The sequence below is a fragment of the Macrosteles quadrilineatus genome, unplaced genomic scaffold (genome assembly GCF_028750875.1).
Source record: "Macrosteles quadrilineatus isolate MER2022 unplaced genomic scaffold, UCM_ALF_1.0 Scaffold_3__2_contigs__length_128488019, whole genome shotgun sequence".
Lineage (NCBI taxonomy): Eukaryota > Metazoa > Arthropoda > Insecta > Hemiptera > Cicadellidae > Macrosteles > Macrosteles quadrilineatus.
The window spans coordinates 14,552,466-14,579,133 of NW_026542596.1; the positions used below are offsets into that span (position 1 = coordinate 14,552,466).

Consider the following 26,668-nt stretch of genomic DNA (forward strand, 5'->3'; position numbering starts at 1 on the left):
TCTAGAGCCTCTATCTCAGTTTTGAGAGGAATGTTCTAGAGCATCTATCTCAGTATAGGGAGGAATGTTCTAGACCTCCTATAACAGTTTATGGAGGAATACTCTAGACCCCCTATCTTAGTTTAGGGAGGAATGTTCTAGAGCCTCTATCTCAGTTTTGAGAGGAATGTTCTAGAGCATCAATCTCAGTATAGGGAGGAATGTTCTAGACCTCCTATAACAGATTATGGAGGAATACTCTAGACCCCCTATCTTAGTTTAGAGAGGAATACTCTAGACCCCCTATCTTAGTTTAGAGAGGAATGTTCTAGAGCCTCTATCTCAGTTTAGAGAGGAATGTTCTAGAGCCTCTATCTCAGTATAGGGAGGAATGCTCTAGGCCTCTACCTAAGTTTAGGGAGGAAAGCTCTAGAGCCCTTATCTTAATTGATATTCCTACGAAAGATATGAATATTTAATTATCAAATCTCTAATCTCTGGAACAATTTAAAGTATCGAGTTACAATTATTGAAAACGTATTTACGTCAAAACTACAGGTACAAATTACGAAAACGCATAGCATTTAAACACAAAGTTTAATGTAAAATTAATATAATAATGGAATATACTTGGATGGGGGTCAACGTGTATAACGAGATTTTAATTCCAAACAAGTTTACTGTGCATTATACGAGATTATGACTGGTTAGGTTTACAGTGTTAGATGTTAACACACGACACATCTGAATGCTTTCAAACCGATTCATTTAAAAATTTTACTTTAGATGGCTCTATAGTCTACAGAATAAACTTAATACATCTTCATTGCGTTTCGCTTTTATCACTTATAGTTAATCCAACACAAAAATGCTTAACTAGTCTGATTTTATATTTAGGTCCTAATGATGTACTTTGCATATACTTATTAGTCGAAGTAATGTATTCTATCAGCATTATTATGTTCATGAGTTTAAACAACTATTATTCATGAGCAAAAGCATGTTTTATGTTGCTTTAACTTATAAACTTCACAGCAAAGTGCATTATTTTTGTCACTTCTTAAATTTTTTTCTGACAATACAATTTGTAAATTCACTGCCAATGTCAACATTCTACAAATAAACCTGTCAAACTGGCAGCCAGACAACTAACACGCGGTAGTAAATGTACAACAATATTGTCGGACTCGATCCGTAGCACTAACTGATATCAATGAAACATTTCATGTGGGAAGTAGAGAATACGACTTGCGTTTCATTTAATAAACAGTATTAAAAATGTATGGTCTCTTGTTGTGGGCATCAGATTTTATATCAGTACGAAAGATGTTTTTTTAAACATAAAACAAAACCGCTTTGTGTTTAAAGTGTTTCCTTTATTTCCTAAGATTTCCGCAATTTCACACTCGACCTTAAATTATTTTAAAGCAATAATCCTTTAGTGTACCGATATTGTTTTTATATGTATTCATTGCAAATATGCAAATGTATCCACTTTACTACTACTACAACGTTTACTGGTTGTGTAGTGATATATTGAGAAAATGTAACAACTTTATTTAAGTGATTACCTAATCTATAAATTATAATATTACTAAACTGGCAATATGTACTGAATATACTTTTCACAACGAATGATAATGACAGGTTAATTCTGTTAATGAACGGTTAGCATTTTCACATTATTTTTAAACAACGGTTAACTTAATATCTCAAATATTATTTACGATTTACAAACTAATAAATATTCCAAACCTTTTCATCAAATCTAAAAGCAACTAAAATTGTTTTGACACGGTTGAGAGTTGTTAAGACTTTTTTAAATTCGTAGAAAAACTAAATTGTCTGTCGCTACCATACAAAGCCACCATGTGTAGTTCCCAAGAAGCTTTTAAATAATGTTCTATCTAAAATATTGTGTTATGAAAACTTCGTTTACCTACGACCGTTTTTTAAAGTAGCCATTTCAGTTCAGTTCTTAGAATTTCAGTTCAGAATTAGAATTGTTAAGTTTCACTTAACAGCTGTTTACTTTCATATCAGCATAGTTTTTCTCATATCAACACAGGTAACGGACCAACGAGGTTCAAGTATTGAGAGAAAAGAATTAAAATTGTAATGCTTCGAACGTCAACTAATCAGCTGATCAGCTGATCAGTTGACCAATTTAATTGTTGATCTGACTTGTTCCTGTTGATACTCGCGTATTCTTAACCTAAGTTTGTGGAAGTTAAAGGAAGGTAGATTAAACTGATTTAATAATGTCAGTTAGTGAAAGTGAAGTTGACGAGATGGAAATGAGAGAACAAACTGTTTATAATATTCTATAATATTCGATGCTGAGATCTAACTGTAAATTAACTGTTTCACTATAATCATTCAGTTGTCAAAAACAAAATGCAAAATTTTCCTAATTGTACCTGATGCAGTATTTATGGTAAGAATGCTGCTAGCAGAACACATTCCCTGAAAAAGGTAACGTATTTTTTTAACGAAGTTTTACAAACACGTAATTACAGGAAATCAGCTGATTATACAATAAGTCGTTGCATCACTTTCTTTTCATTGGCACTGACAATAAACGAAAACATAACCTCTCTAAGAAGTAATGAGTAGTGATTTTTAGTAATTAAAAACCAGATTGTTAGTAATTAAAAAACTGTCGTAGGTAAAGTAGTGTAAGCAACTCGCGTTAATAGTCTCGTGCCTTAAATTTTCTACTCGTGTCGTAAAGACTAACTTAACGCAATTGTTGCGTAAACTACTATTACAAGCCAACAATGTTGACTGTTGACATAAAAGTTTTACCTGGACGATAGTATAACAAAGGTGTAATTAGTGAATTTACTCAGGATGATACAAAGCCTTTGTGACATTTCTCTTGTTTACTCGAGTACTTTTATTACGTTATGTTACTTGTCTCAACCGTTTTACTTTTTAACATTTTCAGATGTTTACGAAGAATCATTGTATTAATTAATTAATTGTACTGTTCAATGATTCTTTTTGTCTCTACTCACTGCATTACTTCAATGTAAATTGCTCTGTTTACCAGAGCACAACTTGCATTTTTTTAAGACAGAATAGTATACTTTTTATGATATAATTTTATTTTGAGCAATTAATGAGCAAAGTGGTAATTTCCTAAAAGAGAGATAGATTTTGTCACACGAGGCTTGCCCAGTGCTTTACCTCACTCCAGATGACAACTGAACAAAATCAAATTGCAGAAAGTGAACAAATAGTTGAGAGAGCTAACTTACATACTAATAATGCTATTGAACAAAATGCCACTTTTCGGAAAACTTTTGAAAAATCTATTTATCGATAATATAATGTCTTATCAAATATTTCATTGACTTCTTACTAAGTAGGAGTGTCATGTTAAAGCTGACAAATTTTATATGTATTTTGATATTCTGTGCTTCGATACTTCTGATTTCAAATAGTTTCGTATAGATACCATGCAAATGTAATAAGTTGGAAGTTGAATTGCTTCAACTATAAAACATGATTTATAGTTTTACCTTAGATTTAAATTATTCAAAAATTTTAAACGGTAAATAATTAAATGTAATCTAAACTTATTAATTTGATTTAATTCTTGTGGTTCGAAAGTTATAAAAGCAGTCCTGACTAATTAAACCACTTAGTCAGTAACAAAGCTACACATATCTTCTCACTCCCTCCTACACTCACTCACATTGACTCCATATTCACAGTCGTCGTTATATTAAAGTATTATTAAATTTGTTATTAAAATCTTATTTTTAATATATGTCGAATTTCCAATTTTGTCATCCTATACAACTCATATCACTCAATCTCATATCACTTATTTGGTAGCAAGAAGTGACAAAGACTCGAGAAATCCACCAAAGTGAACTGTTACACAAGTCTGAACGAGTTCTGAATACAATGCAATATTGAATTACCCATAAAGAGAACGGTATATTGCTTGGAGATATATTGCTTTGGATAGATCGTAATAAAATTAGATTAGAGACAGATTCAATTGAGTGGAGGAATGAAGTATTGTGGGGCTTTGTCCTGGTAGGGGCGGAGTTTCCCCAGTTTCCTACCCACTATAACTACCTACAATTATGTGCACACTCTTTAAGCAGCAATTGTACTTCGAGCCGGCGCTGGCTACAACATGGTTAGTCTCTCTCGTTACCTACACTGTGTTGTGTGTTGTATCAAAATGTTGTATTATCGTGTTAAGACATGTATGTTAAATAATTGTTTCTAGCTTGTTCGTAAATTATTACGTGTTATTTTGTATGCCATTTTACGATCCTGTTATTAGAGCTGTGTGTTATTTGAACAATTGTGTGATCATTATAATATAAGCGAGATTAAAGGGTGTATTATTTTTTAATATTTTTTTGTTTAAAAAACAATGATTTTTTACAATAATTAAGGCAGATAAAATATAAATCGTAAGCGGATTTTTGTGACAGTGAGTATAATGTGATTCACATATAGAAGATAAAATAGTTTTTCACCATACAGTTTCACATTGTAATGCTAATTAGATTTTCAACACATGATTCCAATCTAAAGTTTTATTTTACTTCATATTTCTTCATAGCAAAGTGGTTACGATGTTGTGTGTTGCCTGTCTATAAAAAGTACTTAATTTATAATACTGGACTGCAATTCAGATCACATGAAAAATGCAAACTACCCGCTTTTTTGCCCTATTCCTTTGGTGTATGTAAATACATGTAGGTAAAAGATTCATAAGCAACTAAGTTATAACTCAACTGTAGGCTACGCCTCAAATTATACATGCTGGGATTTTGCCAAGGCCATAGCACTGGAAATTGTGTATGCCCTATTAATTTTTAAATGGCTAATTGTGGTATGGATTAAACAATTAATATAATTCTATACTTGAAACATGATCCTCAAGGAATGCATTACCTGTTGTACCTGCATTGACTTTTGTATTTACAAATATTAATAATCTTTTATGACAGATAATCAGATAAATAAAAATAATTAACTGACTAAATGAATAAGAGATATAGATAATGGGACTAAATGAAGAAGACATTCCAAACCATTTTTACCGTAGGAACAAAATTACTACAAAGGTTTAGTGGACGAAAACTTCAAATTTAGAAAAATATTGTTTTTAGGAGTATGAAAAACAAATCAAGCTAGAAAACCAATAAATCTCTAAGCAAACTACTATAGAACATCGATGTGTTCTGGCTCAGTTCACTTCCCCGAAGTTTGCCATTGGAGATTTATTTTCATTCTTTATTGAAAATTTTCAAGTAAATATTTTGACAGGAATAATCAGCGTTTCTATTAAAATATGTTCATGCATAAGCATAACATATACCAATTTCAACATGTCATACTGTATCATCAATACTGTATGTACAGTATTTATGCTGAAATATAAATATATTTCAAAATATGTATTTTAAATTTTGTCCGTTTATAAAAACGGAGTGTACAAAGTGTAATTAGCGGGTTCGATGTGTAAAACTTTACGTTTTCCATCAAGGAAAATTTACCACTATAATGGTTTGAGTGAACTGTTTAGTGATAGTTTCTAAAATTTTAATGGCGAAATTATATTTCATGTATGTCAGTTAATTTCAAAATATTCACACATCTTCATATGAAGTCATGACACTCATAGTCAGGGTATTTTAATTTACGCCCTGTTCACGCTGTCCTGATATTCATGATCACAAAGTTTAGTCACATAATAACGTGACCTATAAACGAGTCAGCGTAGCGAGGACTTGTGAACATTACGTATTCATCGTTATTGATTGAGAGCAGACAGAAAATGCCAAGCTTATCAAGAGAAAGTGGTACTTAGTTCAACAGCTTGCTTCTAGATTTATAGGTTTTCTCAACTTAGTTTCCTGTACTTATAAAATATGTTTCTATTCCTAAATTTTACCGGTTTTCGTAGTTTCTTTTGGACATTTTGTGTGTCTTACTTAAAATTGTAAAAAAATAAAAACCAGCTACATTGTATGAATTTTCTGTAGTTATTTAAAACAGTCTGTAATATTTTAGATCAAGTATCTTATTATCATAGTAGTAGTAGTAGTATGAATATTAAGTAGTTTGTAACCAAACAATCCTTAATTTATACAATTTGGATGAAGATGACTTTTTTATAAAAATTATTCATTCTTCATTAATTGTTGATTGGTTTAGCTATTGCTATACTTGTATTTTAATCTATACTAAGGGTCACCCCGTGGTCAAAAACTCGACCAAAAATAGTATTGTTCAAACTTATCTATTTTTACCCACGCTGTAAATAAAACATGTGATTGAAATATTTTCCATTTTTTTATTTTCTCTTTATATATCGTTGTTATTTCCTTACCGGCGATCCATAAGGCCCGTGTTAATCTTTTTTAATTTTTAATATGTGGTGCTCATTTGTTAGCCTATTTTTATTTATTAAGGGTTCTGCACATCTAAAGGAAAATATCTTTCTAACAGTATGCATAGATTATACCTGCGATGCACACGAGGTGAGAAAAAAGTTTTTTTTAAGAAACATGCTTACCAACTAATATATAGGACTGATAATTCGCAATAAAATATTTAAGAAATCGCCTTATTGCAACCGTAGTGAGCAGACCTGTATGTGCAACTGTATGTCTCCTGAACAGCCTAAATGGACGTGAAGATAACCTGTATTTCCTTGTAATAGAAAATACAACGGCGCGACTAGTCAATATAGGTACAAGCAAGTAGTGCGTGTATTGCCTACTGAAGGCGCAACATATGTCTGTTTAGTACGGTACTGAATAACAACCATGAATTTTGTGTTTATAATTGGTTTAATGTGTTTGTAATTGGTGTACAAGATTCCTACTTACCAAAAAAACGTAAATAATGTAAATTTTATAAAACCACTAATCTCTTGTGAAAAGAGTATTATGTAATACAATATTAGTACAATATATTTGCATGCACCACGTAATCTATTATTTCATGACTGCTAGATTCCTTATCACGTGGTCAAAGAACTAGGCCTCATAATGATAGGAAATGACTGTGCTGTTCAAATAAGGTATACAGGAACGCTTTTTTACAATATGGGTGATGTCAAATACAGGAGAATATTGCTAATCACAACAGTTTCTAACAAGTCATAAGGTTGATTCATAATTGTTTTATATCCCAGTATTTGTATCATTTAATGTAAAAATAAAGGATTAATATTTTGGTAGAACACAGACAAGCTGGGAAATAACTGAATACATCCGCTAACACTCATCTTGCCAAGAATCATCCATCACGGCTTCCACGACGCTTTAAAAGTTCCTTGGAGATTTGGTAATCACCAGGCTATCAAAACGCTTCCAAAAATATGAGGTAGCCCAACGTAAATGGTCTTTGCCCCAAATGTGGTTACTAAAGGAAACGTTCCATCTACATGCACTATCAGTAAAGAGTTTAATGAATCAAATTTAACATTATTGGCCTCTGAGAGATAGTGCTACTAACGAAATTTTATTTTCTCTCAGTATTTGATACTATGGGGGTTGATGTGACACTGGGGTTGCAGTTTATAGTAAGGTTACATGTTTAAATAGTAGGTAATTTGGACACTTTAAAAATCGGCATCACATTATTAATATTTGTAAAATCAACTGGGTTCCTTTTTTATTCCAAGGCTGGCCATAAACGTAAATAGTGGTGGGGCGGATAAGAAAACCGTTCTCCGTAGTGCGTTTTTGCATTTTTGACAACAGTTAATTTGATCCAAGAAGTGACAAAAAGCTATGATACACAATAAGAACTATCAAAGTAGGATTATTTACAGATAGTCCTATGTTTTAATTTATACATAATCTTATGGTGTTAGACAAATATTCAATATTTTTGTTAGGTGTAGTAGTAGAACGTTATAGCTATGGTAGGTATGTTATACTATAGCGTACCGTAAATTAAAATAAACAAAATTTTCTCAAACCGTATCCTCTCCCATTGCAAACGCATAGCACGAGTATACCTGCAATAAGCATTTTATACTTCAACACCAATCCCGTACGAAGGACGGGTATTCTGCTAGTTATTTTAAATGTGAATACTCATAAGGTTAACATGGGGAACTACAGAGCCACTGGGGTGGAGCTCGAAAGGATATTTGAGATAAGAAAAAGCCTATAAGTTAATCAGGAATGTGAGCTATCATCATTTAATTTAGTTAACTCGGAGCTAAGCAGTAAGCAGACATATGTTGCGCCTTCAGTAGGCAATACACACACTACTTGCTTGTATCTATATTGACTAGTCACGCCGTTGTATTTTCTATTACAAGGAAATGCAGATTATCTTTACATCCATTTAGGCTGATTAGGAGACATACAGTTGCACATACAGGTCTGCTCTATACGGTTGCAATAAGGTGATTTCTGAAATAATTTATTTGCCAACTATCAATCCTATATATTAGTTGGTAAGCATGTTTCTTAAAATAACTTTTTTCTAACCTCGTGTGCATCACAGGTAAAATCTACGCATACTGTTAGAGAAATATTTTCCTTTAGATGTGCAGAATCCTTTATAAATTAAAATAGGCTAAAAATAAGCACAACATATTCCAAATTTTAAAAAAGATTAACATTGGCATGGATCGCCATGCTGATGAGGAAATAACAACAATATGTAAAGAGAAAATAAAAAATGGAAAATATTTCAATCACATGTTTTATTTACAGCGTGGGTAAAAATAGAGAAGTTTGTACAATACCATTTTTGGTCGAGTTTTCGACCATGGGGCGACCCTTAGTATAGATTAAAATACAAGTATATCAAAAGTAAACTGTTGTAGTTTGCTTGTTTATGGATGTGATTTGATAAACTTGGCATATTTATTTATTTTATACTAAGCTTTTAATATTTTACCAATCTTCCCTGTAGCGGCAAACCTAGGCACTTGTTAAACCTAATTATTTTTTTTAAAAAGAACTATATTGAAAATCCAATAAGGCAAATGGAAATTCGCTTAGTCTGCAGGTTTGATGTGGCAGGTTTTTTTTAAAATCTGTATTGTCTTCAAAATAACATTTTGTTCCTATACCAAATGTCAGTCATTCCTTTGCAATCATCCAGTACATGCACATTCTAAGGTTTAGGGGCATATTCGTGTGGTTTAAAATATACTGTTCTCCATTTGTGAATTCAAGTCAAATAACTCTCCCCTAGCATAAAACGATCGCAAAATCTACAACACTTTGGGAATCCGACCCAACCCAAACACATTGTTGATTGGTTGATTGCTGTTTTTGCTTTCATTACAACAAACAGTTTAAGTGGACAGACTGTTAATGTTGACTCGTCATCATTAGCAGACACTTCCGGTCTGTCGACTGACGTACTTCCGGCGGCGCGCCCATCGATCGGTTATAATTAACTCTGGCATCTCTGGACAATGTTGGACGGAAATATACCTCTCGAGGCTCAGACATCTGGAGGTGGCAGTGGTGGTGAAACTGTGGTGGAGGGCGGTGGTGCGGTGACGTAGACAGATCAGCTGATGATAACACGACGTAGTGACAAACATTTAATCACGTGTTTAATTAACGATCAGCTTATCACGACCCCGAGCAACGAATCGTTAATCTCGTAAATTAGTAATAATCAGCTGATTACGACGAGTGCCGAACTATTGACCACGTGACCGAGTAACAAACAGCTGATTACAACGAGTGACGAACCATTGATCACGTGACCCGGTGACGATCAGCTGATCAAGTGGCGAAGTACAACGTGATTTAACAGATGTTTACGTGTAGTCGGTTTTCACATGTCATATTACCAAGTATAGGTTACCGGTTACACAATTAGTTTTACTATTTAATTAGGTTACCAATTTTAACTTTTTTATTCAGGGCGTGACTTATGAAAAATTCAAGATTTTGCATTTGCTTTGTGTTTTAAAATAGCTTAGCAATACGTGGAAATCTATTTTAAGTCAAATTATTAAATAATAGCAAACACATTTTGCAAAAAAAGTGCTATTCCATTTTATAGTAACATTCTAAACTGGTTTAAAGCATTGTTATAGTTCACAGTACATAGTATGTATTACTGATTCGTTTTACCACCAAAGAGAATTTTATAATTATTTATTTATGAAAACACGAAAACTATTGAAATAGTTTGAAACATTAGTTCTGAGTAGACACGTGGTATAATATAACATTGCCAAGTTATGCGCTTTAAGAAGACTAAGTCAAGAATAAAAAAGGTTAATAAAAAAAATTAGGTTAAATAAAAAATGTTTACTAAACTATGAATATTATTTTCTGTACTCAATGATTATGAACAATGAACCCACTTGATATATTTTAGAATTAATTTTTCTAATCCTTCAAACAATGACATTGTTAACGTTAAACCACTCCACAAAATGCGGTCATTTATAACATGGTTATAGCAGCTGCGTAAAATAATTGGCTTTAGAGTGCCAAAAACTTGAAATACAAACCAATTACTACCAATTACATTGATGTCAACATTAAAGCTAATTTGTACCTTTGCCAGGAACTATAAAATAGGCCTAAGCGACAACGGTTGGATTTGTGAAAGAAGTCACTGAATTAGTAGTGAAACGGAAGTAGTGAAGTAGGCAACCGGAAGTAGTTAAGCGCAAGTGAAGTGTATAAGGAAAGCAGTCATGAAGTGGTGTAAGGAATGTTGGAACGCCATCGGATATGACTTGGCGCGACCTTCCATTCTCGAGAAATTCGACGGCACCAGGATTATAATGGTGGGATGACAGATAAAGTCTAAGTTATTTGTGATATAATAGTAGTATAATTGCTTGGTTTTAGCATAGATGAAGTAATATAATAATAATAAGTAATATGATTGTATTACTTCATCTTTCGTTTTAGTTTGACTGTGTGGTTGAGTAATAACAAACATTGCTTTTGCATTTTGTGTTTGAAACGAATTTATTTCTACACATTTTATTTGTATAAAGACACATTTTATGGGACAGATTTTCTGAGGCAGTTGTGTAAAAACAAAATAAAAAATAAGTTACCAGCAAAATTAAAAAGGGACAGGCCTAAAAGATGTCTTAATTTGAATACGACTTTATAACTTTTAATCAAATAATTTGACTTGTCGATTTTCCACAATTTTCTGATGAAAACCCCAGAACCGGAACATTTTTTTTTTATTAACAGCAGTATAGCTAATCTCCTATTTCAGTTAGTTAAGATATATACTCTTATCAAGATAGGCAGTACTTTTAGTACCCTTCTACTACAGCAGTTTCAAATACCGAGAAGATTTAAGTTATATCTTTGAAATCCTCCAAAGTAAATGTACTTGAACATTTTACTATTTTAAGAGCATGAATTTGTTTTGTTAAATGAGCACTTCATTTCTTATTTTAAAAATTCAAACATTTACACACGTAGTTTACCTGACTTTGAAGTCAAGAATGATGTAAAACTACTACAGGGAGACTATTTCGTTCTGGCACATCACTGAAGCAGATGCTGCCAAAGACGTCGATGACTGACAGGCATTGTTTATTCAACAGGAAAGGAGATCTCGATATACAAAACTGACTGAGTGTTCTCTTACAAGGAGTTTGAGAGTGAGAAGTTTTAGGTTTGCCATGTTCTATTTTTACTATTGGTCAACACCCGCAAACAAAGCTATACATAATTCATTGCAAATTGTATATATAGTCCAATTATTGAGCACAATTGTGCCAGAGATACTTTTGTTTTAATCGGAGGTCTTTTTTCTGCAGCTACTTCCGTCTTTACTCTTTTTATTCCTACTCTTGCTACTTAAACCTGCTAACTAGCTTGATGTTTTTCTACAATATAACAACAAACTATACATCGCCACCTTACCTATCTCAACTCCCTGTATCCCTATATTGACTGGTTCAATCCCAAGCCGATGTCCGATCTAGATGCCATTTTTCATTGGACTTTCTGACATAAGGTTGACGTTGAATAGTAACAAGAACACAGTGTGGTCCGTTTACTTATGAGAAATCTTAAAAAAATCAATGATTCAGAAACACACACATGCACTCGATAATAAATGTCCAAAATAAAATTTCTGTACAATTTTCCATAAATATAAAGAAACCGTGCAGAACCCTCTTGTGGGATCACCTTATGTACTGACGTTAAAATTTCCAAGGACAACTATATATAGATCTGAAGATGTGTTTTTGTTGCAGGTATTATCGCTGGGTGCCGACGTACTGCCAGAGTACAAGCTGCAGTCCCCCAGGATACACAAGTGGACAGTTCTTCACTACAGCCCCTTCAAGGCAGTGTGGGACTGGATCATCCTCTTGTTGGTCATGTACACAGCCATCTTCACACCTTACGTGGCCGCCTTCTTGCTCAACGAGCCTGACTTCAGCACTAGAAAGAACAAGAAATACGGAGATGATCCTATTGTCATTATAGACCTAATAGGTAAGTCAAATGGTGACTAAACTGATGTTAGAATACGCGACTCGACATCTCTGAATTCTGTAAACTGACTATTCTCTCTTGGTCATATTCTCAAATTGGTTAACTGATAACAGTTAAGCCGTTAAGGGTTATTTTTTACCGTATGGCATCATTGCTGCGCTTTATCATGTTTGCCGTTTCCTTTTCCTTTTAATGTTATCACTATAAAAAATTTACTGAAATTTGTACATAAATCAGATGGGCTGATATAAGATAAGTAGCCGTGTGTGTGGTCTGACCCTGAAAAACGATAGCTTTTAGACTGGTTCAAAACTTTACCAAACTGACATTGATGGTTGGGATTTTAAAATGTGGTCCTGGCTAAATACATTAAACTGGTATTAGTAATACCGCTACAAATGTTACAAATCCTCACTTTATTCAACACATATCCTATTCAACTTTAAGTACCGGTACGTAACAAAGTGCCGCTTCAAGAACTTTTTGATTGATTGAAATTGATTAACATTTATGTACCTGCTGTTTATTCTATAATATGCCATTGCTAGCACACATGAAATAATAATTAGGGGCCTAGCACAGTTCTCTTCTTGGCTAACACTGGTAAATTAGCAGTTTTAAATAACTTATTTTTTTAACTTAAGGCTCATACTACAATTTCTCTTAAGCTCTGTATATCTCTCTTTCCAGTCGATGTGACATTCATCGTGGACATTCTCATCAACTTCAGAACCACGTATGTAAACAACAATGACGAGGTTGTGTCACATCCTGGGAAGATTGCAGTCCACTACTTGAGAGGCTGGTTCCTCATAGATCTCGTGGCAGCCATTCCCTTCGACCTGCTGCTCTTCGGCTCTGACACTGACGAGGTAACTATCTACAAGCAGCTTCGCTTTGCTTTCAAAATCGTTGTCAGTCACTAGTGTTGTGGGCATAAGTCTTAATCCAAGTGTGAATAAGTTTGTCGAATGTTTCTTGAGGTAAATTGTTGTACATATAAAACTATGAGCGAGGAAAAAGGTGGATAAGTTAGTTATTTAAACCTATTTCTCACGCCGGAATGTTTTTACTTTAAACTACGACGATACGGCTTAGGTTGAAGGGTTGATAACCCCCTAAACAATAGTTTTTTTATTGGGTGCACAGCATAATAAATACCCCTGCCGCAGCAGACCTGCAGACTAAGATTTTTAATATCGAATACATCTTAAAATGTATTCCTACAGATTTTTTGAATTTTCTCTGTAACGTTTAATTTTACAACAACAATATAAAAAAAATATTTGTTTTTTAAGCTATACAAGATGGTCTCATTGAAAATCGTGCCTTTCAGTGTTTTAAGGGTAAAAATTAGGGGGAAACTATTTTTTTTTTTTTTTCAAAACTCTAATACCTTGTTCTCATGTCTCGATCTCGCTGGTTCCAAAAGTTATTCAAGTTTATCTGGCCCACTCCTTCAAGCCAAATTTCATCAAAATTGGACCAAAATTACTTTGAGTTATCGCGTTCACGAACGCAAAGGCCTATATATTCACAAATGAAAAAGATTTTACAAAAAAGTTAATCGGTCCTGGACCCAGGTCTCACCATGCCACCTACGGTAATAGCTACTCCCCTATAGGAAAATTCACAAAAAGCTTTTGATAGTGGTTGGTTAGTAAAATCACTCTTTTATTTTTCTCTTTGTAGATAATACCAAGATACATTTATTTCCAGTACACGTAATGAGGATTTTTATGTTTCATACTGCTATACCAGCTGATCATTATTTTAATATGATTGTTTATGTTTTGATTTTACAGTTTTGTTTTCTGTTTCCATCTTAATAAAATGAGTTCATTAAGTTATTCAAATCTATTCTTTATTTAAAACACAACAAATGGCGACGAGTGATGAAAGAAATGATATCAGAAGACTGAAACATAAAAGAGGAGCACTAAAAGGCCAGATTACAAGACCAGCTGATCATTATTTTAATATGATTGTTTATGTTTTGATTTTACAGTTTTGTTTTCTGTTTACATCTTAATAAAATGAGTTCATTAAGTTATTCAAATCTATTCTTTATTTAAAACACAACACATACTTTTTCTTCTTATTTCATCTACTAACAGATTCAGCTCAAAAAAATATTCACAAAATGTGTATGTTTGGCCCTCTGAAATAAGAAGGGAGAAAAGCACGTACATCATATTTTGAAAATCTAACAAAAAAAGCTTTTGTATTGGCCTACCCAAAGTCAATGATAACTTTCACCTCTAGTTAGGAAATGTAATTTCCCCATTTCAATATGCCATTCCGTCAGCAGCTATAGCTACCACTCTTGTTCTTTAATAAGACTGGTTAGTGTTACTCAATAAATATTTTCTCAATTTTCTTAATGGTTCATAATAATGTATTTTAATCACATGGTAGACTAACTTTAAAATTATCAGAACAAGTTTTATGGTGGATTTAAAAAAAAAAAAAACTAAAAAGTAACTTTATACAACTGTAAATGTACAGATTATAGAAGAACAAATAAATACATCTTAGTAATGTTTTTCCTTTACCTGGTAAAATGGTACTACCCCAAAAAATATCGGTTGTCTTGGGGATTTATAATCAAAGATCACAAACTTATTCACTCTTATTTAAACTGTTCTTACTTTGACGTTTCGATGTCTAGATGACAATGAACTCACTTTTGTGAATGGTAATATAAACCTCAGTATCACAGTAACTTAGCTTCTAACTCCTAGTTGAGTACCTCTATTTTCAAAGTAGAAATTAAATAAGATCTTTATAAATATTTTAAAATAATCATTGACGTTAAATTTCTTGGCAAACGATTGAAGTTTGTCAATAGAGTGGACAGAGGTGTTATACATTAATTTCTAGTTGATAAGTGCTAAAAAATTATCATTTTAAAATGATCATCAATCACAATTTTTTTAGTTTATAATATTTTGAAGTTTTATAGTTTTATTGATTCCTTAAGTGTACTCAAGTGACCATTAAGTGTCTAGATCTTAAATAGTTAATTGTAGATCAGTTAATGTTTCTAGAACTATTCCTTTTTAATAAACTAGAATGAAATATGATTTTAGCTAACTTTAATATTTGTGTAGTTTAACTTTTTGTAGAGTTATGTTACTAATTTAAAAGGTTGAATAGAAGTAACAATTAAGTGTTGAACATAGAAACACAGTTGAATAGATAACTAACTTGAATATAGTGATGAATATGAATATGTTTTTACTTCTCAGTATTAAGGCAAAAGGCACTCTTCAGCCTTGAAATTGTTGAAATATTTTGCTTTTAAGGATATTAAATGTTATTGATATTCTATGATAATTTGCAAATTTAATCAATAAATATTTTTAGAGGGGTTCAAATTTCATCTGTTTGTATAAAGTACTATTTTGTTATTCTAAAAGTGTAAGAAGTAAAACTTCAATACTTTTAACTTTGAAATTAAATGTGTTAAACAAAAAATTAAATTCTCTCTCTCTCTCTATGAACTCCTCTGATTTCGATTTCTTCCCAATCTTTTTTCACCATGGTTTATCTAGCCTAGTCTTTCAATGTTGTACCCATTGCATGGTGGAGCTATGTTATCTTCAACTAACTGTAGACGATTATCGGTGGTTCTTTGAATAGAAATTCCAATTCAACTTGAACAATGGATTTTTCTACAGTTAGTTAATGGTGTATGTAACTGTAAATATAGTTGTCTTCAATGTTGAACCTAGCGTAGCTTCATTAACGCGATGGTTGTATTCAGTTGTAAACAGTTAGTCCAATTTTGACTCTTTCAGCAGTTGGGCTTGGATGCAGACGAGGTCAGTTTCTTCCTGTTAGAGCTTGCTTGCTCTTGCTCGTGCATCTCGGCTGACACTAACTCACCGCGCAAGTCCTAACTTATGCTCAACTTTTACAACTATTTTACAATAAAAAATATAAGCTCAACTTTGACAACTAAAAAAAACTTAAGCTTTGCTTTAACAACTATTTTACATTAAAACTTCAAAATTCTACGGTAACCAATTCTATTAGAACACTAAAAAACTCAGTTTTCTTCTGGCAAAACTAGTCTACTAGTTTAAATCTGGACTGAGAGAAAACATTTTGCAAGATAAAAACTAATCATTTGAGTTTAGTTAAATGAAAACTGAGTATTTTTATTCATAAGGGATAAGGATTTTTTTACTTTAAAAACCATCACTATTCATTAAAATACAGTCTGTAGCGATAACATTTTTCGTTTTTGAAAATAACTCTCAGGTCTGTTTTCATGGCAAAAATATTGATTTTTAAATATAAATTTATCGTTACTTCAAGCTTTTATAGCTGTACCAGTTAATTTTAATATCCAACAATGTATGTGCATACATGCTAAAGTTTTAGATTTAAAAAACCACTCTTTTTTCAACCGAACCAAGTCTTTCCATTTAACTATTAGGCCTATAAGCTCACAATTCAATGAATGATGCAATAATATTACTGTGCAATGGTGTTTTAACTAAAATATGTTTATAAATACATCACAGCACTTACTTATTGAAATCACCTGTATAAGACTTAAAGTTTTAAAATATTATATGAGTAAAATAAATTTCAATATCCAATTTTTTATTGAATCAGTTAACTTAACCACTTGATTGAAAATACAGGTTTTAATGTAAATTAAGTAGTTAAATACTTTAGCAGCATAACAAACAGACTTTACATAAGTTTTGTAAAAAATGTGTTTTCTCAGTCCTCTTTCAGCTAATAGGCTAGTTTTACTATCATAACATCTCTCTACCTAATGTTAAATTGAGATGTTTCTTTTAACACTAAGAATACACTGACTCGTGTTTGTGTGTATTCTTGTTTGACCTTAGTAAATTTGATAAATTGATAATTTACAAAACCAGACTGATTTTTGCTACTATACTTAAATTTAGTCATAAATGAAACAATTCACAAAACTATCGATCAAATAAATCAAATCTTTCAAACTACTGTAGCACCATTTACCAGAAAAATATCGTAAAGGCGTCTTTTTCAAAGTATAGAATGTCAGTAGCATGTGATTAGATTTTGCATGAATTGCTAATGTTTCTGTGATAATGTTATAGTTTTAATGATATGCTTTTTTGGTAATATGTTGCATGATATGTTATAGGCCTACTAATATTTCTCCTGCTTTCAATTAATAGTAATTTTCAAAAATAAATTTATCCATCTAAAACGTTGTTGAACTGATTTCCTGATGTATTGAACGTGTTACAAGTGAGTTTTAATTGTTACATGGTAGCACATTTTGTGTTAACAAAACATGGTTTGAGTTGCAATAACAATATTGAGTTGAATGGTTGTGTTTCATCTGGATTGGTTGTTTTTCCTTTGTGTTGAACTTCTTAATTCTTGTCAAATCTAAATTAAAATTTTAATCATATTGGGCAAAGTATTATGGATGTTACAACTTATAAGACAAACACATTGTATGTGGTTATGTATATTTTTCCCTGCATTGTTTTGGGTTTAAATAGTTACCAAACACTATTTTTGAAGTACTAGGGACGTTTTTAAAGTAATGACCGTTTAGCTCCGTTGTTTGCAAGTACGCCACGGCGAGGCTGCTTGCCGTTTGTTGGTATCATTGGTGAACAGAATGGCGCAATTTGTAACTCTATAGTATGATATGAGCTCTATAATATGAGTACGCTTCAATGCGTGTTTATAAAATAAAAAAATCTTAATCTTAAAAAGTCTTCTGTCACATTCAAAATAAGATCAGTGATACTTTTTTACCACAAGAACCACATTTAATGCCGAAATCGAACGCCAGATAAATAAAAGTTATGACGTTAATGCAATAAAATGCAACTGGTTAGAGGTGTGAACATTTCTGTGAACATCTTCTTCCTTTCTGTTGTTCTGGCAGAAATCAGGTCCCCACCAATATCACAATTACTTCCGAAGTGAAAATTTTCACGTTCATTTATAACCTTTCTAACCGTTTCTTCCCTTTTCCCTATCATTGCATTAGGGTCATAAGCTTATAAGCTCATCTGGTGGTTAATGTCTGCAGCTGATATATTTCTTGCACACTCACTCATCTTATCCTTCATGCGGAGGGATATTCAATAATATTAAAAATTTTCTAGACACACAGCAAAATTTACACCTCTGCTACATAGCTCCAACTGCCGAACTGCCACAGTTTTGTTCACAAATGATGCCAGGAGGCGGAGGAGAGTTGTGGCGTACCCGGGAACTAAGGAGCTATACTCCAAAACGGCCATTACCCATTACAGTACTTACACAGTAATCTACCCTCGTATTTGTCCTCATGAATTTGTTCAATTTATCTTAAACGTTTCAAAGGTGAAGGAAGGTTCAACAGAGTTGTACCTATTGCTTTTGGATGCTTGAGACATTTTTTAAACTTGTAAAAGCACCATCTTCTAACAACACATAATTTGCAGTATTATTAAATAGGCCTATATGAGTTATAAATAAACGTGTTATTAGTATTTAAAAAAAGTTAAGAATTAGCTTAATTTAAATCTACTATTTTTATAAAATAAGCTGAACGTGTTCATGAATTTAATAAATTAAATATGATAGTGAAGAGAATATTTTTATGATTGGTTAATCAAACACTTGACATTCCTTAGCACTAAGTTTGTTAAGCGGAGTTTTAACATTCAAATTTCCAGTTCATTCATCCCAACTAACCTGTTTTTTACACTGATCTGTTAACATGCTTCAAAACTATCAAATAACTTTGTATTAGTTTTAATGGTAAGGTAATAAAGTAGACTATGTAATGAAATAGTAGAAAGTAATACAATGTAGGACATAACTAGGTGCTTTCGCTTTGCTTTTTAATGCAAATTGCAGATGAAATTTAGATTAAATTAAACCTAATTTGAATAAGACTCAATGAGCAACTAAAGAAGACAGTGGGCTGCTCAAAATAGGTTATATCAAAACTAATTTGCTTCAAGAAATAGTAAAGGTAAAAAGTAAACTTTGAAGTACAGTAGATTGTGTTAATGTTATGTGTCTATTCTTTGCAATTGTTTCAGTGTTTTGTTATTCATATGTTACAGTAAATGTGTTATGGTTTTAATGGAGAAGTAATGCAACTCACATTGATTGTTAACCAGCAGGATTATGTCAAGATAAAAAATGACTTCAGTTAATAATTATTTTAGAAATAAAAAAATAAGATTTCTAAGTTAAGTATTGTGATAGGAATTTAACTTGTGCAGCTACAGCAAGACCAAGCTTAATTTACAGGAGCCTTTTGATAAAAATGTTGGTAGATAATATGGCTGTTATGTGTTTTATGTTTTATAGTGTTATACTTTTTTTAACAACATTTGCACCGTTTACATTGCACTACAATTACATTATTTATATTTAGAGGATTTAAAATATATAGCCTACACTTTTTCTGTAAGGTAATTTGCTTAAATTATTATAATCACTATAATCTTACCTTAGATTCCTCTTCATCACATTATAACGTACAATTTTAAACATTAAAATCGTGTACCTGAAGGAATAAAAGGAACATTAACAGGTACCTATTTAAAGTTCACTGTAATGTCTGCATGTGTAGTTTGGTTTTGTCTCAGAATATTTCAGCAACATATATTTTTATTTACATACATTTGAATTTGTTTTTTGAATATGACAAAACTCTAAAATATACATAAACAAACTACCAAAAATTGCTTTTTATAAACTGTCCAAACAATTTACTGTGGAATTCCAACAAGCATTTTTCATTAAGTGTCTGTTTTTACCAAGAAAAACAGTACTACACAATAACAGAAAAACAAGTTATTATCACATAACTTGGTTTTCTGTTATTCTGTAATTCTATTTTTTTAACATACACTTAATACACCCCTAAACAAACAAACGCACAAATAATAATTATGATTAGGATCTGAAGTGCCTCATCAAAATCTCCTTTGGGCAGGGCAATCAATTTAACAAGTCTCAAAGGAAAAATTGAAACCTGTGTGCTGTATAACACACTACAACAAACATCTTCCTTCCACTAGGTACTGTAAAAGGAACCATTTAAAAATAAGTTTAATAAATTTTTAATTCTCAGGTATTTAAAGTATGCCTACTGTTAAGAGTACATTTTTAAACCTTTAAGAGTATAGGACGTGGACCTTAAATGTTCTTCAGAAACCACAAAGTTTTAAATTTAAAAACTCATTTGCTTGGCTGGCAAATAAATCCAGTAAACTGTTAAACGTAATTTTTAAAAATCTGTTTTGCTCGGTAGTTATAATGGTCACCTAGTAATCATAAGTTTGCCGGTTTGACCCTGAGAAAAAGTGTGTAACTTTTTTATGTTTATGTTGGACCCAGCTGTTCTTGATCATTGGGCTTTAATAAATTGACCTTACTAATGAAACAGGTGGTCTTACTGTATGTAGTCAGTAACAAAGCTGCACAGATCATCTCACTCCATTCTACACTCATCATTCACTCATATTTTGTGTTAAAATACCTAGGTGTCGTCTCCATCTCAATAATTGATTATTGATTAGACTGTTGCTCTACTGCAATCGAGAATGTTTGAATTGTTTTGCCTTTAACATCTACCACAGTCTCAAAAGGTAAGAATAAGAAAGCAATCGTGTTTATAAAAATGCACACCACTGCATTAGATGCATACCGTCTCCAGCACAACAAACTCCTAGCATTAAGCATTTCAGTCCCAAACTACAGCCAGTATTGTTGACATTTCTATATTGTGCGTAGTGTTCGTGATTTGTCTTTGTGATAAAATGTCAAGTTTTTATCGCACGTATTAGATAAATGTTGATATAAAAGCACAGTCTCTATTAACTTTTCATTTGTATATTGAGACATATTCAAAAGGGAACAGTAACAAATCACACCGTATAGCAAGTAGCAACAGTTCAAGCCCTAAATCTTGTAAGAAAATAGATCGGAAGGAGGGTAGCCACACAGTATTCCCCCACCTGATGGGATTCTAGGATGCGATTTCCTGGGTCGCTTCTAGGACAGACATCTGTGGAGGCTGGATTGAGCCAAAGTGGACAGTCCTATCTGTGATGGTTGCAGTGGGCGCTCTGCTTAAAGACTAGTGACTGAAGCGACAGTAGCTTCAAGCAACATATTACTGTAGCGGAGCAACAGTCGCATCATTCGCTCATTCAGACAATACACTTTTACTCAACAAGTTTACACTAAGGCTTAAACACACTGTCACAACAGATTTACTTCATGCTGCAGCATGTTACTCTATAGTCAAACTTTTCTCCTCATTTAAATTGGTTTACACTTGGTTGCTGGTTGCAGACAACAACGTTGATCGGTCTGCTGAAAACTGCTCGCCTGCTAAGGCTTGTGAGAGTTGCTCGCAAGATTGATCGCTACTCTGAGTATGGTGCCGCAGTGCTGCTACTACTCATGGCTACATTCGCTCTCATTGCTCATTGGCTAGCTTGTATATGGTGAGTCAAAAGTGGTACAGGTATGGATACACTTGATCTTGAATCTGTTTAAATATTGCAACGGATTCATTGCTTTATCTTGTTGCTTGGATTTGATCAGACCTCCACCGAAGATTTTAAATTAGATCAATCAAAAATGTAAATGGCCTTAGGTAGATTTAAAAAGTTTACATCACAATACTCAATCTTTCTTAAACAAGAGTTTGATCGCTTGGATCTTGTTTCTAACCTCTCTCGTCATTCAGTTACTTTAGATCACGTACAAGTCATCAGCCTCATCACTCTATACACTTATATTTTACCGAAAGTAAATTCGCCTATTGGGTAGCTCCATGGTGATGATTGTAGTGTCCAATCGAAATCGATCACTACTTACCCAAGGTTCATCTTTTGTGTATATTTTTACCGTGTTGTGAGTAACAGTATAAGCGTAAATATATGTTTTAAGTGTTATAAGACCTTTATTTTATTTACTTTCTGTAAATTTAATAACACGTACAATGCTGATCAAGAAGTTACTTATATTTTGTGAAATGTTTGCTCTACCTTTTGGAAATAAAATACTGTAAATACTTATAAAGCTGGTTAGTCATCCTGATAACATTTGTCTACTTTACTTATCCCTATTGGCTCCTCCTGAAGTAGGACCTCTATTTTTCCCCCCATCTCACTTGGTAGGCAGCTTAACTCCATGATCTAAGTTGTTTTAAACACCTTGGCCTTCCCAACCTCGTGCTTCCAATGCCTCTTTCACCGTGTATAAATCTTATCTTCCCCTTGTGTGGTATTTCCTAACCATTCCAACTCTATTTTTTGGTTTGAATGCTTTTCACATATTGTATATTATTTTTAACTGTCTCCAGGTATGCTATAGGCAATGCAGAGAGGCCTCATCTACAGAGCAAGGTCGGCTGGCTCGACATTCTTGCTAATGACACTCACCAGTTCTACTTACATAATAACACTGGCGGACCATCAATAAAGGTACCATATAAGATATCATAGTTAAGAGGTGATAGTGGAGGAATGGCGGGGGAGCGATCTGATCTACTGGTAGTGCGCTGGACTTTGGTCCCTGAGGTCCCGGGTTCTAGTCCTGCCCATCACCAATGGATTTTATCTAAGTGATATTCCCGCATCCCCTAGGCCCAGCCTGAAGTAATGTGATAAACAATCCCGGGTTAGAGCCTACGGTCATTGACTATAGGATACTGAAGTCGGCATCCCATCTATATGGACCAGCTGTAGCCAATTTTTTATTGAAAAAGAACATACTGTAGTATAGTGTGACCAGTCACAGAATACACTAAAATTCTATTTTGTACCTTATATTTTGTTGCTGACATATAGTTGACGGGTCATAACAGTTGCTATAGCTCACAATAAGTCGTTCCACCAATTTGACTTTGTAAAAAGTCCTTTTATTCAACAGAAATCAGTAATTTAGATCAGCGCAATCCGTCGGTGGCTCACATCAACCACGATGATTAAAACATAATTTACAACGATTTAAAAAACTGGCGACAACTTTAACATGAGAATGGAATGTCTAGTTGTATCAATAGTCAAAGATAGCATCTTTGAAAAATGGAATAAAATTAGGAATGACTATTGCGGGCTAGGCCTACCAACAATTTGAAGTAATATAGCAATTATAAGTGTTCCTTTTCCTTAAACTCTGTTTTACACAATATCCATAGAAGGAAAGAAGATAAGAAGCCAAGAAGACATAAAGTAACAATAATAAAGCTTAATGTTGTCCTAATAAAATGATCATTATTTTTTAATTATAATCATTCAAATGACGAAGAGTTTAAATATACAGTGATTATTTCATTCTTAAGAATTTTAGATCCGCAGCAGGACTTCTAAACTCTTAGAAAATTATGTTCATCTTTTTAGTAGCCATTCACATCTTGTTGTTTCCGTCTGTTACAGTCAAGATACATCACAGCCCTCTACTTCACGTTCTCATCGCTGACTTCAGTAGGTTTTGGGAATGTTGCACCAAACACAGATGCAGAGAAAGTTTTTACAATTTGCGTCATGTTGGTAGGATGTGAGTACGATACCCAGTTTTAGTTCCTGCAGTTCAATGTATTGTTAGGAAGGTGAACCAAATTGTTTTAAAGATAAATATAAACATTTTCTGTCACTGCTTAGTAAAGCACAAGTTTGACATAATTTGGGATCTAAATTCTAATCCTGTCTATGGGTGGGAGGGAATATAATGCAAGGTAAGTTCCCAAACCAAGTAATGCTGTGATACACGATAGTATGTTTTATCTATGACGATAGATTAAAAGAACAAAACTTTTAGATCAGACAATTAAAAAAAGCAAAGAAAATAAAAAGTTCCAAAAAACTAAGCAAGATCCTTTAACACTGTCCACTAGACAAACACTCACAGTAGCCCTGTTCGCACGGGGCAAGTTTACAACTACATGCCAGTAAGTAAGAAGCCGGCAAGCCGGGAGGCGGCGAGTGCGCTTGTATTCGTTCACACGATGCTTTTTCCACTCACTCAGTAGCTGGCTTCCAGACAACTTGTGTGTGTTTTAATAATTGTAAAATCTTGCTAGTTGTGTTGGTGTTTGCGTACATTTATAATGAAATGGACTCTGGGAACGTATTGGTATTGTGAAAACAGCTGAAATTCCAAAATAAATTAATGTTTTTGATGCACCATAATCCGTAAGTCTTCCTACTCACTCTCACCCAGCGCACTTTCCTCCTTTTCCGTTTCTCATCTTGCCGTCTAATCAATTCATTTTAATCACTTTTGCTACAACTACAACTCCCCCTAGAGCCAACTCCTCTATCGTCTTCGAATAAGATGCGCACAAGCACAAGCAACTGTGCTCACACTGGGCTACTTACACTCTAGCTTGGTCAAAAGCTGGCAAGTAGGCGTGTAAAGTAAATAGCCGCAGAGTCAGCTTTTTCCAGAGCTTTTTTAAAAGCAGCTTTTGAGTAAGTATGTCATTTACACTGAGCTATTTTACGAGCTGCGTGTAAAAAAGCCAGTGTGTAGCTTATAAACTCACCCCTTGTGAACGAGGCTTGAGATCACCACATTTGGTATGTTCTCTAAGCACTCTAACTATAAAATTGTATATTTATAGAGAATTGTAAACCCAGTAAATAAGTGAAATCATAACATAAAAATTCCTCAGTTCTCAAACAAAGTGCACACATGGTGAATTCTACCACCAATTAAATCAAAAATTTAAAAAAATATATATAAGGAAACATAAAACATTTTAACCATATGGGGTGTCTCGACTAATTTTATATAAATTCTAGGATCTTTTACATTAATTTTAATGCTTTATTTTTTTATTTTTTTTTTAATGAAATGTTGGTTTCAGCACTGATGTATGCTAGCATATTTGGAAATGTTTCGGCTATCATTCAGAGGCTATATTCTGGAACTGCGAGGTATCACACTCAAATGCTGAGAGTCAGAGAGTTCATCAGGTTCCATCAGATTCCAAATCCTCTGCGACAAAGGCTGGAAGAATACTTTCAGGTAAAGATAATGAGCTTCCACACATTGAATGCTACCCCCACTAACATTCATTTAATCAATTAATGCCCCTATCAGAATCCCTCATAAGTATAGATTTATAATATATTTTTTTATTGTTTTTGAATACAAAGTTTGTCTAGTTTTTTTAGAGAGTGTTAACTTGCAAGTTTTTTACTTATGTATGGATGAACAGGGAGTAAGCTGGTCAAGTGGTAGAACGTAGGGCTTTGGTCCTTGAAGTCCTGGCTCCAAATACAGTATTAGCCAAAATAAACAGTAATGAAACTGAATCAGCTGTAGTTGCCTTCTCGATCAGCTGATTCAATAGGTGATTGTTGCCACGGCTTTGCGTTCATTACTTCTTTCTTATTTGAGGTTAGTTTTTGTTAACATGGTGCTAACAACTTTAGAAAAAACTTTTATCGTAGAGCATTATTTTCGCTCATACGGAATTGGACGTGCGGGTGGTCCAAGCTTGTCACACACTGCTTTACGTTTTCAGGAACATTTCCACAAAAACCCGCCTAGTAATGCTGTGAATCTTAGTGTCGTCGAAAAATTTCGAAGAACTGGTAGTGTTTTGACACAGCGAAAGGGCTTTTCAGGTCGCCCAGTTACTGTCTGTACAAATGAAAACCACGGAAGAGTGTTGCAGCAAGTGTTACAGTCACCGAAAAGAAGTCTAATGCGAGCTTCTCTTAAACTGAATATTAGCAATACGTCAATGAGAAGAATGTTCAAAAATATTGGTGGTTTTCCCTACAGGATACAAACTGGACAACCATTGGATCGTATAAACAAACTAGCCAGTGTTCAGTACTGTGCTTCAATGTTAGCAATATGCTATGAAGAACCTGATTTTCTGAGTGATGTATGGTTTACAGATGAATGTCATGTGCACCTTAATGGTTACATAAACAAGCAGACAACACGTTTCCTTGGATTTGAACGTCCTGACATTGTTGTAGAGAGGCCACAGCATAGTAAACGTGTAACCATTTGGTGCGCTGTGTCAGGGAGGGGTATAGTGGGACCATACTTTTTTTAAGGCAATAATGGAGAGACTGTTACTGTGAATAGGGATCGATATAGGGCCATTCTTGATCGTTTTGTGAGTGACCTCAGGAGATTTTGTCGTGCACGAAACCTGCCGTTAGGTTCACAGTGGTTCCAGCAGGATGGCGCAACCAGTCACACTGCCG

At 33.4% G+C, this 26,668-nt stretch overlaps 1 protein-coding gene across 1 annotated transcript in view; it reads left to right on the forward strand.

Moving 5' to 3' along the window:
• Positions 1 to 26,668, forward strand: part of LOC128989012 (potassium voltage-gated channel subfamily H member 2-like) — a 412,396-nt gene that overhangs the window by 352,837 nt on the left and 32,891 nt on the right. The window contains exons 12-18 of the mRNA XM_054410865.1: positions 12,200 to 12,443; positions 13,134 to 13,315; positions 16,247 to 16,270; positions 21,780 to 21,934; positions 22,798 to 22,918; positions 23,873 to 23,993; positions 25,306 to 25,466. Of these exons, the coding sequence (XP_054266840.1) occupies positions 12,200 to 12,443; positions 13,134 to 13,315; positions 16,247 to 16,270; positions 21,780 to 21,934; positions 22,798 to 22,918; positions 23,873 to 23,993; positions 25,306 to 25,466 (1,008 nt within the window). The remainder of the gene's footprint in view (positions 1 to 12,199; positions 12,444 to 13,133; positions 13,316 to 16,246; positions 16,271 to 21,779; positions 21,935 to 22,797; positions 22,919 to 23,872; positions 23,994 to 25,305; positions 25,467 to 26,668) is intronic.